General features: G+C 34.9%; 1 protein-coding gene across 18 annotated transcripts in view; it reads right to left on the bottom strand.

Annotated features, from left to right (window-relative positions):
- Positions 1 to 16,114, bottom strand: part of GTDC1 (glycosyltransferase like domain containing 1) — a 427,341-nt gene that overhangs the window by 252,160 nt on the left and 159,067 nt on the right. For 16 of the 18 annotated variants that reach the window (XR_002339027.2, XR_014829227.1, XM_084998904.1 and 13 more), the window contains 2 exons: positions 6,148 to 6,315; positions 2,023 to 2,196 (listed from right to left, as the gene is read on the bottom strand). Coding sequence is in view for 14 of the 18 variants with exons in the window: in XM_084998904.1 (XP_084855030.1) it covers positions 2,023 to 2,196; positions 6,148 to 6,315 (342 nt within the window). In the remaining 4 variants the exon portion in view is untranslated. Of the gene's footprint in view, positions 1 to 2,022; positions 2,197 to 6,147; positions 6,316 to 8,532; positions 8,596 to 16,114 lie in introns of those variants that run through there. The other 2 variants (XM_084998906.1, XM_084998908.1) reach the window with 2 other exon arrangements.

The raw sequence follows: 16,114 nt of genomic DNA, 5'->3' as shown, positions 1-16,114 counted from the left end.
CAAGATCAAATAATATCTGTATAGGGAGAAAGACAGAAGCATACAAAAGTTGTTTTATTTTTAATCACCTTGGTTATTTTGCTTTTTGAATTACTAAATATTTTTCAACATCTCAACAAAATAATACTCTTTTAAGACTGCAGGCATTAGGATGATTGTCATTCATGCAAATAATCACTTACTTACACTATATGAGTTTGGGTTGGATAAAGCAAATTACCATTTGAAAATAATTCAAATAACACTCTGGGCTAAGACCTTGCTTATGAATGTTATCTTGGCCACAATGTTTCTTAACCTTCTTCCATTTAGCTAGATTTATTCATGGTAATACAGTCCAAATTAATAAACTATTCAATTGCCACAGGTGTATTAAACATATGATGTTATAGGAATATATCAGATGTAAATGAATTTTAAAACATATTATTTATCTGGAATTCTATAGCAGTAGTAATTAAGATATGCTATAACCTACCTAGTCACTTAAAGATGTACATTTTTGACTATGTATTATTATACGAAAATTTTTAAAGCATGCCAGAAAATAAGGTTCATATTTTAAAAATATGATCTAAAGTATAAACTGCAGTCTAGCTAATCAGAGATCTAGAGTATAACAATCATATCAATCATATTTTTCAGAAGTTGAAATTCTGTTTCACACATATGAAAACTGTATATTAGAAATATATATTATATACATATGCACATATTTATATATATGTACACATATATCTGAAAATCAATTGTGATCTTAGATTAGCTTTAGAGTTTTCAAAACTGCAAGCAAATCATTGAATATTTTTGACAAATGACCTCTAGTGACAGGAAAATTGGACAGTAAACAGAAAATTAAGGCAAAAGTCATTGAGTCTAAATTTTAATTCAGTCTCTTACAATAATCAGCAGTGTGAGTACAAGCCAGTCTGCTTTACTGGGCTTCTGTTTTCTAAACTCCATAAAGTTAAGGATTAGCTAAGGCGGTCTAACTTAAATTTTATGACTCACTAACTTGATCTGGCATTAGGCAGATTTTTCTTCAGTGCAATATTCACTAGTAAGACACTCAAATAAGTCAGCATTAGGAGTGTGGAAGAGGACAACTGTCCCCACCACAAAATCTGGATGAACTCAGTAAGTCCAGAACATAGAGACTAATGCTGACCTCCTGTATAGCATGTGTGGACATTAAGTTGTTTCATGCCTTCATTACAAGGATGGGGAAGAAACAGCTGTCCCTGAACTCTTCTTAAGGCCATATTCACAAAACAGCAGCATCCCTAGCTAGTGTGAGTCCCACTGAAGTAAACTTTCTATTCACAAGGGAGAAATATTCCTGGTGGTAGTAAAAACAATTTTGCTAGGTTTAATCAAAAGTGAAAAGGAATTCTAGAATGTTCCCTTTGAGCCACATCATCCATTGTTAATTCAGGCTGGGCCCAGGGAAAAGGGTAACAAAAAAATATCCTCAGTGACTGAGGAAAAGAAAAGGCAATTAAGGGCATTTGCAACCCAATATAGAAGACCTAATTCGTTACTAATATAAATAATAAAAAATGAGAGAAGGAAACAAAATAGATGAAAGCACCATGGGAAATGAAAGTAATCCAAGCAGTAAAATTTAACGTTGATTTACTTAGAACAGTTATTATTCTACATATAAACCAATGACCATAAGCTGAATACAAAGACTGAGACATATGTTTGACAATGACTTCTGTAGGAAAACAACAAAGAAACAAAACAGTAAGTGTTAACAGCCAAAGTACCTTGCTTTGGCAAAGAAATAAATAAGAGAAAAGAAAGGAAGAACTCAATATCAGAATTAACCATGAGGGATAGGATGGACATGCGATTATTTAAAATCTTGTAAATCACAGCATGGTGAAATAGAACTTGATTCTCTAGTTAACCGTGCTTATGCTGAAAAGTTTAAAAATGGCAAAAACATCACTGATTTTGATTCATGTGGGGAATAATTTATGACACAATATTGAGAATAGACTCAAACATACTGACCTGCTCACATCAGGAAACCTGATGGGAAAGTAAAGAACCTGGCACTTGGGTCTGATGATGCTTTCCAGCCCCTGGGGTCTGTGATCAGGAATCAGCTTCATAAATTTCCCAATAGAAGTGAGAAATGACTCCATGTTAAAAACTGAGTTGAACACGACCACATCAGCCACCAGGCTGTAAAGAGAAGGGATAAATGCAAATGGTGAGCCCACATATTCAGTTATTTTTACAAGCCTAAAACCTCTATATTAATCAGAGTTTATACTGCACCTTGGGTCTGCAAAGAACTCTGCACTTCTCACCAGTATTTATCAAAATGATTCTAATAGATAAGTGAGTTTCATTAATATCATATCAAGGGAAGTTAGAATGTTGGCATCAGGGAGGAGAGGCAGGAGAGGAATTAAATTATTAATGGGATCCTACAAGGTTTCAAACCAAAATATATTTCTCTGCAATGCCAGGAATGTTGTATATTGTCAATAACAAGGATAGCAGGATCTTCTTCTTTGTGGCTCAATTACCCACATTGGGTTTCTAGGTCAGTGATGTTTTTCGTTTTCCACTTTTATACTGAGAATATGCTGTACTTTTCACTGCCTTTGAGGAGACTAACACAGATAAATCTTTCATACCAGAAAATACCTTCATAATATGTAGTTAAATATATTTCTCGTTTTAACTCTTTTTTTTTTTTTTTTGTCTTTTTGCTTTTTCTAGGGCCGCTCGCATGGTGTATGGAGGTTCCCAGGCTAGGTGTCCAATCGGAGCTGTAGCTGCCAGCCACAGCCACAGCCACAGGAATGTGGGATCCGAGCCGCATCTGCAACCTACACCACAGCTCATGGCAATACCGGATCCTTAACCCACTGAGTGAAGTCAGGGATTGAACCTGCAACCTCATGGTTCCTAGTCGGATTCGTTAACCACTGAGCCATGACGGGAACTCCTCATTTTAACTCTTTCTTCAAGAATCTGTTAGGTTTTATAAAGTTCTGGGACTACACAGGAAGGATTATATGGGAACTCTACAAATGATTTGTTTTACTATTATATTAGTAATCCGTGAGGTAGATAGAAGAAATTGGTAAAAATGGATCCAGAAATCCGTATCACTGGGTCCTAACAATTACATAAAGTAATGTATTATAAAGGATCAAAACATCATGGACCTTCAGAATTGGGAGTTCCTATCGTGGTGCAGTAGAAACAAATCCGCCTAGTATCCATGAGGATGAGGGTTTGATTCCTGGTCCCGCTCCGTGGGTTAAGGATCCAGCATTGCCATGAGCTGCGGTGTAAATCACAGACACAGCTCGGATCTGGCATTGCTGTGGCTGTGGTGTAGGCTGGCAGCTGTACCTCCGATTCAACCCCTAACCTGTGAATAGCCCTAAAAAGCAAAAAGAAAAACAAAAAAATAAAAAAACACCATGTACCTTCGGAATTAAAATAAATATAATACTGGCTATTGCTTTCAATGCAAAGGCTATGATCCTCTCCTTAATACTTTTTAAAAATAAAAATAATCTAAAATACATATGTAAAAGGAAATGTAAAAGCAAAGTTTACATATCATAAATATGTCAGTAGTTTCCAGGCCTGCTTATAAACATTTTCTTGGAAACCAGTGAACACAAATGATAACCATGGGTGATCTGGATAAACCTAGAGCAAGTCCTATGTTCCCTTTATGAGTCAAAAAACCAGTTTAATAAATCACTGTTTTATTTTTTAAAATAACCCTCTTTGCTCTAAGCGATGATTCAGGGTCTCAGTGTCACTGGATCTCAATAAAATGCATATAAATTCTTTGATAAGAAGGTATACAAGATCCAATAGAAAAAGAAGTTAGTTCTATTTCACCCTGAAAAGGACATCAGAAAACTGAAAAAAAAGATACTTAAGACAGTAAGATTGCAAAACACAAATGAATAAGCAGAGCTTACAGAACAAACAGAGCTAAATAATCCTGTTTCCTTTAATTCACATTTACTGAGATAGCCAAAGTTCCTATTATCAATACATAGAGGAATGAAAAATCAAAAGAATGTTGACCTGCCACCCTTATCTGCCCCCACCCCTGCAAAATTTTTTTCCATTTTTTTTTTTTTTTTTTTTTTTTTTTTTTAGTTGCAGCCTAGTGCAAATTTGGGATTAGGGGTGATTACAACATGGATAATACAAGAGAATGTCATAGAAGTGCTGACAATACCAAGCAATAAGGAAGCCAATATAATAATGTACCAAAAGTTGAAGGATGTTTTACAGCTAGTCTGTTTTCACCATATGTCACATATTGTAATAGCGACTCACAGGACATAATATATAGTTCTGACACGTGTTCATAAGTCAGAGGGTTAGTGAAACCTCTATTTAAGGTGAGCACTTATGTCAGTCATCTCTGAAGTCCTTAACTGCCACGTGGTCAAGAAAGAAATCTGACAGTGCCAACAAAAGCAGAAGTCAGCAAGAAAACTAAAGAAACATTTGAGGAAGCAGGAGTCATACTTTTCAAAGAGAATCCGAACTGGACTGCTTCCCGACACTCTTATTTTTCCTCTGAACGACTTCAAACCATTTTTTTTCTCATTAAGAGTCCCACCAATGAGCAAATCTACTTCTTTATATATCTTTCTCTCTTAGTCTATCAGTTTACCCTCTTGAGAAGAGCAATGCTGAAAAATCAGTATAGCTTTTATAGTTTCATTCTCTTTGAGCAAAAACAATCTTTTATGAAACAGAGAGATGAGGAGCAGTGAGCTAAAAATTATTTAGCTATCTGCCCTCAAAGGGCATGCAACCCAACTACTCATATTCTTAAAAACCCAGTTTTTGCCAAATTAAAGATCCAAGAGAGTTGTCAGAAATATTCTTTTTCATACATTTCCTCTCCAGTATGAGTGGGTGTAACTTCCATTAACTTTAAAGCCACCCATAAAGGGAAAAATAGACTTAATTTTTTTTCTCCAGTTATTTCTCAGGGGTAATAAACACACTATCTGAGGAAAAGAATGATGCTAATTCAAGAAACCAAAAGAATATTACAAATGTTTTCCATATTGATAAAGCACAAAATGATTTTATTTTTGTTTTTAAAACATACTTCCCCCTCTCTGTTTCAATATAAAATATTTTAATTTTATTATGAAATTTTAAAACGGTTGCTTTTTTATGAGACATTTGAAGTGAAACAGTTCCACTCTATTTTGATAGCACTGCTACTTCACAATTGAAGCAGCTTGTAAAAATGATTGCAGGAAAACATTTACAAAATGCTCAAAACACAGAAGTATTACCATCTAGCTGTTTCTCTATGTCAATGAAACTATGGAATATACTTGGAATATACTTGCAAAAGAGGTGGGACTCTGTTTAAACACATCATCAACCCCAATTGATTTAATAGCTATTAAAAAAGGTAAGTAAACTGAAGGCTATCACTACCAAATTGACTCCACTTGCAAAGTTGTTTCAGAGTTGTTATTAACTTCTTTCATTAACTATACTTCAGGAGATATACTTGGTTGAAGTAACAACAGAGAAGGACCATCACCTTTGAAATGTCATGGTATTTTAAGGCTGTGCAATTTCAGAAGATTCAATGAGGGGAAAAAAAAAAATCACCACCTAAAGATTCATTTTCCCTAGTTTCCTCTTACAAATAATAAGTTAAAAAAAAAAAAAAAGGATAAAAACTCCTTGCTCCACTATGCTTTAATTTTTACTTACTTCTCTGTAAATTTATGTTTTGATTTTACCTAGATACCCTGAAAGTAGCTGGTAAATAAGCACTGATTAACTGCCTTGTTCTAAAAGTATGCTTTAAACAATAGATTATGGAATCAAGGGGTGAAGATTCTATTTTGATGGTTGATTCTATTTTGAATGTTGTAGAACACAGATAATTAGTTTAACATATAATTAGATTGTTACTGTACATGTATTTTATAAAAAGGATTAACTGTTCTTTTATACATTGCAGAGGCACAAGTAATTCCTACCATGAAAGGCATTCGCACCTAATCTAAATAAGTGTACAGTAGGTCTCCAGATTTAAAAGCTAACTATTTATAAAGGAAAAGGTAGCAAAGGATTAAATATAATGATACAATCTATACCTACCATGAGAGAATTTGGTTGTATCCATATTGGAAATCTCTCTCCTGACATTTCTTGACAGGATATACCAACTGGTTCTCATGGAAGTACAGAATCTTTTTCAATTTCCCAAGGTCAGGCCGAAGGGCAACCAGTTCGGTCAGGTTAAGCACTGAACTTGCGAAGAGGATCCTAGGAAATAAGGAAATTCTGGTTACTGTCCTGAGCACACTTAAACTGTGCATCCTTCTCTTTCTCCCCTCTTTCTTTATCCTACCCCAAGGAAAACATATCCCCCATAGGGACACATCAAGAGTTAAGCCCTAATACCATGTAGCAGCATTCTAAGTTTTGATCTCTTAAAAAGCAGCTGCTAAGGACTGTAAAAGCCCTGAATCTCATTGGTCTTCCCAGCTCAGTTACTGAGAAATGCAAAGAAAAAAAAAAAAAAATGCTGGATGGATTTTATTGAAAAAGGCAAGAAAAGCTCTATCTGAAGGACAAATAGAACAAAGATAAGGCTGACTGGGGAATACTTTGCTTGCCAGTTTCATTACACTTTACTTCTTTATGCAACCAACTACTGAAATTCAATATATGAGCAGGAATGGCACATGTTCGTGTTATGACATAAACCCTTTTGATTTATGCAATGGACTTATCTAGTGAGGGCTTTTCCTCCTGGCATGTTTTCTCACTGCCCCCCTTTTAAATATTCTGCAATAGTTTTGGGATTTTTAAATATCTTCTTTTACATTACTGGACCACTAATGGCACCAGATGTACACTCTGCAATATCCCTTATATAAAACATAAAATTAAAAAGTGAGGAAAGTCTGATTCCTTGTCTCTGGGGGTTGGAGGAAAGAAAACTGAATGTCTACCTATCCATATTTATAAATGAAATAGTGTCTATTTATTCAGTCATTCCACAAACATTTACATAAATGCCTACTATATACCAGGGTCAAGCCAGGAAGAACAGACACAGCCCATATAATGAATGCTACTTATAGTAGCGTCATGAAAAAAGTATTAGAGGAACAAACAGAAAGGGACAACTGTCCGGGACAACTTAGAAATATCTCACTAATGAGGAGGCTAACTTGTATGGACACAAAAACTGTCCCTGAGCAGCTGAGGACATTTAGATGGCACAATTTTGATGGAATGCCACCTTTATAACATAATACAGCATCATTTGACCCTTATAACTTTAATTCCCATTCTAAAAAATGAGGTTCAAGAAGGTTAAGAGTTTTTTCTAGAATCACACTGGTAGGAAGTGGCAAAGCAGAGACGCCTGGTCTTCTAAACTTGAAGTACTGTTCATTACACCAGGGATATGAATTGGTTGTGGACCACTTACACTGCAAATGCTTTTTACTGTACTTAATAAATACAAAGAGCATCCTTGTTATTACCATGATTACAACTACTATAAATTCTCCCTTGCTGACAAGCCAAATGGCTAACTTCAGGTGCTTATATGATCTGCAGCACTAGCCTTTCACATAAGAAGAATGATTACATAATAAGTGTATATATCATAAATAGGAATGCAAGCATCTTCTTCATGGACTAAAAAAGGCACATATGACCAAGAAGCAACTACTTCTCTAAACTCACATTATTGTATTAATGTTATGGTTTATTTGTTTAAAGTAAAAATCTTATCAAAGGAGATGCATTTTTTTAGACTGTCTATTTTACTCAACTAAAGCAAGTAAAAAAATTATCTTCAGGAAATGTCCTATTTTATATGAAAATAGTCCCACCACCAGTACTAAGTATACGCTTTATTAAAGTCTGGACCAAAAATTCTGAAATATTAAGATATTTCCTTATCTACAAGTCTGATCCTTAGTAGAGAGAAGAGAATTTAATCTCAACCAACATGTTCCTTAAAAGAAAATGGACGGCAACCTGGGGATCTAGTTATTAAACAATATTCCCCCTTCTCTTTGCCTACTTCCCACCCCCCAACATATACAAGCAACCACTAATTTTTACTCATTAAGACCTCAGCAGGAGTTCCCGTCGTGGCTAACGAATCCGACTAGAAGCATGAGCTTGCAGGTTCGATTCCTGGCCTTACTCAGTGAGTTAAGGATTCGGCGTTGCCGTGAGCTGTGGTGTAGGTTGCAGATGCGTCTCGGGTCCCGTGTTGCTGTGGCTCTGGTGTAGGCCAGCAGCTACAGCTCCGATTAGACCCCTAGCCTGGGAACCTCCATATGCCGCAGGAGCAGCCCAAGAAATGGCAAAAAGCCAAAAAAAAAAGACCCGAGCAAACTAGATGTTCTCCACACACAAAGAAGAAAAATTCATTAACTGCAGCTTCCATCTATGCATTAATTATTTTTAAAATAGTACCTTTATAATGCAGAAATTTGGTAGATATCAACTTACCCAAATGATCAAACTTAATATGAACAATAACGGGTCAAAGAGACGTTTTCCTAATGTGATCCACTGAGAAAGAGAGAAAGCACCAATGTAGTGTTCCCACCAAAAATGCCTGATCTGAACTGGTCATGAGGAAACAATCAGACAAATATTCTGCAAAATAAATGGGCTGGATCTCCAAAAATGTCTAGGTTACAAAAGGAAAAAAAAAAACAAAAACAGTAAAGGGAAATAGAGATCCCAAAACAAAATGCAATGTGTGATCCTTGATGGGATACTGGATAAAGAAAAAAAAAAAAAAAAAAACTATGAAGGACATTATAAAGACAATAGGGAAATTCTAAATATGGGATGAATATAAAATTATAAATCTTTATCAATCAAATTGAAGTATAGTAATATTATTGCAATTACAGAGGAGAATATGACATGTTGAATTATTTACATATGAAGCATCATGATGTCTGCAACTAATTTCTTAAACGGTTCAGTCAGAAGGCTACTTCTTAAAAATATTCAAATATTCTTAGATAGAAATAAGTGTGAAAAATGTTAAAAATTGATTAATCTAAGTGAACACCGTATTGTAAATCACTGATTTAGTCTTGCAAATTTTTAAGTTACATACATTTACAAAATTACAAATTTGGGAGGATATGCATTAAATGGCATTGAGTAGAAAGGGAAAATATGCTACATTTCATAAACAATAAACCCATTCTATATATACTTTTAGTCAGAATCCAATTGTTAGTTTCCTCCATGAGAATCATCTTCAGGGTGGAACATCTGTAGCAAATGTTTAACCAACACAAGTCCTTCACTGTCCTCCCACCACACACCTCCTCTTCTTACCCTAGCTACCAGCTGATCCATAATCAAGGAATCCAAATCTAGAGTCGAGCCTTCCAAATAAAACCCCTCAAATGAAAGAATGCAATACATTCAAAAGTAAAATGGCAATGATTTTCATAATATTAATCATTTTGGACTGCCCACACCAACACTTCCTTCAGTTTGTTCAATCATTAACAGAAAACTCATTTTATTTTTATAGCTAGTCTTGAAATAGCCCTCACTACTTCTAATTGTGGAAATTATCTCCAACACCAGTAAAACATTTTTCTTTGCTTTCTCACTTGTAAAATAATAGTTAAATTGGACAATAAGCAATTCCTCAAATATTAAGCTCGATGACACAAAATGAAATGATGAAAATGCACACAAAAGAAAAGCAGGTAAGATTCCTAGGCAATTTTTACTTTGATCTCTTACATCAATTTAAAAAAAAGTGTATAATAACACAATGAATGACATCACTAAATCAGCAGCTAATCTCTAGGCCCCCAATGTTCATCTTGCCTCAGGTATTATTTAAGCAATAAATCCTAACAAGGTGAGCTTTATCATCCCACACTGTGTCTCTGGCAGGAAAGGGCACAAGGTGAGAGCAAAAACCACTAGGAACAAGATAATTCCTGACAGCTGCTGCTTGAGCACAAGTTAAATTGAACAGTTTATCTCAGCATGAAGATGTTATAAGGTTTTATGTTTAATATTTTTAAATTAACATAAAACCCAGAGAAAGCAGTTGGGCAATCTTTCACAAACATGACATACTACAATCACTGTATAAGCTGGATTAGTACTTATTACCATGCTACTACAGAATTAAGCTGTTTTTAGACCACCAAAGAGCTTTAAATTGCAACTTTTGTCTCTGTAAGAGAAACCTATATTTAAAATGTCTGCTAAATTCAAATTAACAGCTACATCATTAGCTTACCATCTCACCAAAGTATAAGTAAGCTGCTATTATAATCGTCTAACCAAAACGGCTCTGTGCTGAAAGCACGTGCACACTGTTCTAAACATTTGGGATTGTGTCTATATACAGTTTCAATGCACATTATACCTACAGTCTGGGTCATGTTTCCTTAAGGAATCCAAAATTATTCAACACAACAAAATTCAAGATTTTCTATTTCTTTGGCTCAGTTTGAATATAGATAGTTTTTTGCCTCTTACCTTATTCTCTTAATATGTCAAAAGAGATGTTAAATATACCTAAGTACTGTAGGAGTCTGACCACTATTATCAAAATGTATATTTTTATACCTTAGAAAGTATGGAGGGGCAGTAAAATGAGAAATAGAACAGGCACTCAATATTCTAACCACCACCATATACAATCTGGGAGAAAATCCTTCATAGGCTACCTTATTTCACTCTTGCCCCACAAAATATTTTCGAAAACCCCCACCTTCTGAAACCATTTATTACCTAATGGGATACAGTACACAATTTAACACAGATACCAATTTGAGTTGCTATTTATACTTAAACAATTCCTTGAAGGGTTCAATAAGCCTTGACAAAAGAGTCCATTCCATCTTCCAGCTATGTCACTCCTTGCCTGGATTCATGTTGTCCAGCCTCACTACCTAAGTCTTTCTATTTATTTATTTATTCTTATCAGGCAGTCTTAATTGTAATGAATTGTTATTTCCCGAATACATTTTTTTCTACTGTACAGCATGGTGACCTAGTTACAAATATATGTATACACTCCTTTTTTCTCCCATTATCATGCTCCATCATAAGTGACCAGACATAGCTCCCAGTGCTACACAGCAGGATGTCATTGCTAATCTATTCCAAAGGCAGTAGTCTGCATCTGTTAACCCCAAGCTCCCAATCCATCCCACTCCCACCCCCCTCCCCCTTGGCAACCACAAGTCTCTTCTCCAAGTCCATGATTTTCTTTTCTGGGGAAAGGTTCATTTGTGCCCTATATTAGATTCCAGATATAAGTGATATCATATGGCAATTGTCTTTCTCTTTCTGACTTATTTCATTCAGGATGAGAGTCTCTAGTTCCATCCATGTTGCCACAAATGGCATTATTTGAGTTTTTTTATGGCTGAGTAGTGTTCCATTGTGTATATATACCACATCTTCCTAATCGAATCATCTATCATTGGATATTTGGGTTGTTTCCATGTCTTGGTTATTGTGAACAGTGCTGCCTTAGTCTTTTTCAAGGAAAGTTTTGTTCTGATATATGACCAAGAGTGGGATTGCTGGGTGATATGGTAGGTCTATATTTAGTTTTCTAAGGTACCTCCATACTGTTCTCCATAGTGGTTGTACCAGCTTACATTCCCACCAATAGTGTAGGAGGGTTCCCTTTTCTACACACCCCCTCCAACGCTTGTTATTTGTGGACTTCTTAATGATGGCCATTCTGACTGGTGTGAGGTGGTATCTCATGGTAGCTTTGATTTGTATTTCTCTAATAATCAGGGATGTTGAGCATTTTTTCATGTGCTTATTGGCCATCTGTATATCTTCCTTGGAGAAATGTCTGCTCAGGTCTTTTGACCATTTTTTCAATTGGGTTGTTGGCTTTTTTGCTGTTGAGTTGTACAAGTTGCTTGTATATTTTAGAGATTACACCCTTGTCAGCTGCAGCATTTGAAACTATTTTCTCCCATTCTGTAAGTTGTCTTTTTATTTTCTTTTTGGTTTCCTTTGCTGTGCAAAAGCTTGTCAGTTTGATTAGTTCTCATTGGTTTACTTTTGCTTTTATTTCTGTTGCTTTGGGAGACTGATCTGAGAAAACATTTGTAAGGTTGATGTCAGAGAATGTTTTGCCTATGTTCTCTTCCAGGAGTTTGATGGTGTCTTGTCTTATATTTAAGTCTTCATGCCATTTTGAGTTTCTTTTTGTGCATGGTGTGAGGGTGTGTTCTAGTTTCACTGATTTGTATGCAGCTGTCCAGGTTTCCCAGCAATGTTGCTGAAAAGGCTGTCTTTTTCCCATTTTATGTTCTTGCCACCTTTGTCAAAGATTAATTGACCATAGGTGTCTGGCTTTATTTCTAGATTCTCTATTCTGTTCCACTGGTCTGTCTGTTTGGATACCAGTACCACACTGTCATGATGACGGTGGTTTTATAATATTGCCTGAAGTCTGGGAGAGTTATGCCACCTGCTTGGTTTTTGGATCTTTTGTGGTTCCATATAAATTTTTGAATTGTTTGTTCTAGTTCTATGAAAAATATGGGTAATTTGATAGGGATTGCATTGAATCTGTAGATTGCTTTGGGTAGTACGGCCATTTTTACAATATTAATTTTTCCAACCCAGGAGCATGGAATATCTTTCCATTTCTTTACATCTTCTTTAATTTGCTTGATTAATGTTTTATAGTTCTCAGCTTATAAGTCTTTTACTTCCTTAGTCAGGTGTATTACGAGGTATTCGATTTTTTGGGGTGCAATTTTAAAAGGCAGGAATACAAAAATACAATACTTAAGTCTTTCTTCATTCATTTGTTGTCTACACTGAGTTCCTATGATAGCTACATTCAGATTTTAGATCCTGTACTTTCTATGACATAGTATTTTCTCCAATCATGAAAATGTTCATCTCTACTGTTCAAATATATCAATGACTAGCTATATATGACCATCAAAGACTTGAAATGCAGTTAGTGTAACCAAGAAAGTAAATTTTAAATTTACTTTGATTTAAGTTCAAATTAAATAGCCATAAAGTAATGGGAAAGTACAACTCTGGATGGACCAGATTCTCTTAACCCAACACTATACCCATGATACCTAAATGCAATACCTTACTGAGTTGATTTTCTTGTACAGACCCTTGATCTCCTTGTGATAATCTATTTCTCAGTTCCTTCTGACTTGCTGAATTTCATCAAATAGGCTCTTAAATTCTATAATGCCATTTTTCCTTCTGATAGTTATAAAACACATATTTATTACAGAAAATGCTTTTAAGTATAAAAAAAATAAATTATATATGCATCACATACAACTGTCCCCAAAAGAGATGGCCATTATTTGTAACCTGGTGCTCATTTCGTCAGCATTTGTTGAGCATCTATTATTTGCAAGGAACTAAACTAAAAGATGGACCTAAATGGAAAAAAAAAAAAAAAAAAAAAAGAAGAAGAAGAAAATTGTCAGGTTAAGGAACTGAATGAGGACAAAGGAAGACAGAGCAATTTGTCCAATGAGTGGCTATAGAAGTTGGTGAGGAAGTCTACGGGTCTTTGTAAGACATGAAAATAACTTTGTGAGTCAGTATCTGTTCTGCAAAGAAGTTCATTGTGTCCTTTGTACAGACTTTGAAAAACTTATGGTTTCCAAAGGAGACAGTTTGGGGGGTGGGGGGATGCACTAGGGTTGTGGGATGGAAATCCTATAAAATTGGATTGTGACGATCATTATAAAACTATAAATGTAATAAATTCATTGAGTAAGAAAAAAAGGAAAAAAAAGAAAATAACTTTTGATTTTATTGTAAGAGCAATAGGAAGAAACTGAAGGATTTTAAGTAGGCAAATGACAATATTATAAGTGCATTTTGGGCAAATTTACCTTTATTCTTTCACTTTGTAATATATAAATTATTACAATTTTTGCTTTTACTACTTTACATGTTTTATTGCGTTAGAAAATATTTCTAAAACATATATTATTTCTAAAACATCATGAAAAAAGATTTCATGATATGATGTGTCATCATCAACTAGAACATGATTTTTAGATTCACGTATCCATGAAGTTTAACATTTTTCTTGTACAATCTCTTTTATTATACTACATCTGTTTATGTATTTTGTGAGCTTTTTATTACTTTTTAATATCAGGAAACTTTATTCTGACTGCTGTATGGAAAACAGACTATAAGGAATCATTTTAGAAGAAGAAAGAATAGTAAGAAAAAGCAAAGAAATGTCAGTAGCTCGGACAAAGATGAAAGCACTGATAGTGATGAGAAGTGGTCCATCTGGGTTTGCTGATGAACTGGCAATGAGAAGTGAAAGGGAGAAGTGCTAAGGTTTCCTTCACTGTATCACTTCCAAAGTGTGCTGATAGTGTTTCCATGTAACAGGAGCTCAATATTACATATATATAAGTGAAAATTATTCCCAAACATTTTAGAAGTCTTTGGCTTAAATATATTTTTTTAATTTGTATAACCAAATTCTAATATTCATTAATCATCAGCATACAAAATTCGTTTTACCACTATGCTTTAGTTGTCAGCTACTTCATCTTAATTAGAACATTTCTACTACACATTTAAATGTTATGGATTTTCAAAAACCTTCAAGAATGCATATAATATAATGTTTCCATTTGCTAAACCAATTAAAAATACAAGATGGAAGTGATACCTAAAAGAGAAAGAAATGTAGTCATTTAATGTTTTAGGTCCCTGTGGCAGGTAGTTTACAGACTAATAGAGTGTCCAGTCTCCCAAAAGCTATCCCACGACATGGCATCAATAAATAGGTCAGTTTTGTTTTTTTTTCCATCATGTAATGTTCCTTTCTTGTGCTTACCATGATGGTCAGGAGAGCACTATATAAAGAACACTTGTCCAGAAGGCAGGGAACTGAGGTCTATAGGCAGGACCTGCACTGACCAATATCTCCAACCAGTTTCTTAACATCCATCCACTCCACAGTCCTCAGGACCCTGACTTGCCTTAGGGATGCTTATGGAGACATATTACATAATAACTCTAGTGCCTTCTTAGCTAATGGTGCCACTTAAATTCAGCTCTCTCTTAAAGTACTCCAGCAAATTCTCATGTGTTTTAGTTCTTGGTATCTTGCATAGTACCCAATCCATAAAAGACACTCAGTAATTATGTTTGTACCAAGAAAAGGAGAAACAGGAAGAGAAGATGGCCTAGTATTAAAAAAAATTATAAGTAAAATGAAGTTTTTACAGTGTGCACAAATATCTTTTAAGTATTTGGGGACTAGAATCCATGAAGAGTACTCTTATAAGACACAAGGTAAGATGAACCACTCAGAACATTTATAGACATATCTGTTTTAGACTATCTATCAATAAGCCAACAAATCAAAATATTGTCAAGTCTTTTGGCTTGAGAGCTAAAAAGTATAAGATATAACCCCTGTTCCCAAAGATATGACAACAAACATAATTGGCAAAACAGTCCAGAAGTAGAGGAAACATTAAATAACAATAAAAAAGATAAGTAACAGCTCTGTCCTGCACAAGAAATGCAATAAAACACTGCAAAACTAGTTGTGAATGAAGGCAGAGGCACTAAGCCTTATTGGTAGAGAAGAAGAGAAAACTAAGGGGGAGTGGAAAACCAGAAGCCTCAAATGTAGCAAGGGAGCCCTAGGTCTTGAGGTTTTGGGTCTGGAAGGATCAGTGCTATTTAAATAAGAAAGAGAAGAAGGACAGTTGGGTATAGTTTAGGGTTTAAATAAAAGGAAGTAATCAGGTAAAACTGAAAAGGTGGTCTTTTACCAGACCTAGAGGTACCCGAATGCAGGATAAGACGTTCATGAAGTTCATACTTTATCTGTTAGCCATATGGGGGTCCACTGTACATTTATTATTATACTAGGAATACTTTATTTCTTCTTACTATCCTTAATTAACTGAGTTATGAATACTTGTTGGCTAAGAAAAGTGGTAATAAAATGAGAGGATAAGAAATCAAATAAAGTACCACCATCACTATGACTCTCAAAATAAAGGAGATTGCTCTATATGTAACCAAA

Source organism: Sus scrofa, chromosome 15, assembly GCF_054392235.1.
Source record: "Sus scrofa isolate SSC_HxYL_T2T_F1_AM1 chromosome 15, Sscrofa_HxYL_maternal_Yorkshire_Landrace_v2.0, whole genome shotgun sequence".
Lineage (NCBI taxonomy): Eukaryota > Metazoa > Chordata > Mammalia > Artiodactyla > Suidae > Sus > Sus scrofa.
The sequence above is the reverse complement of the archived record's forward strand: the minus strand, read 5'-3'. Positions and strand labels throughout refer to the sequence as shown.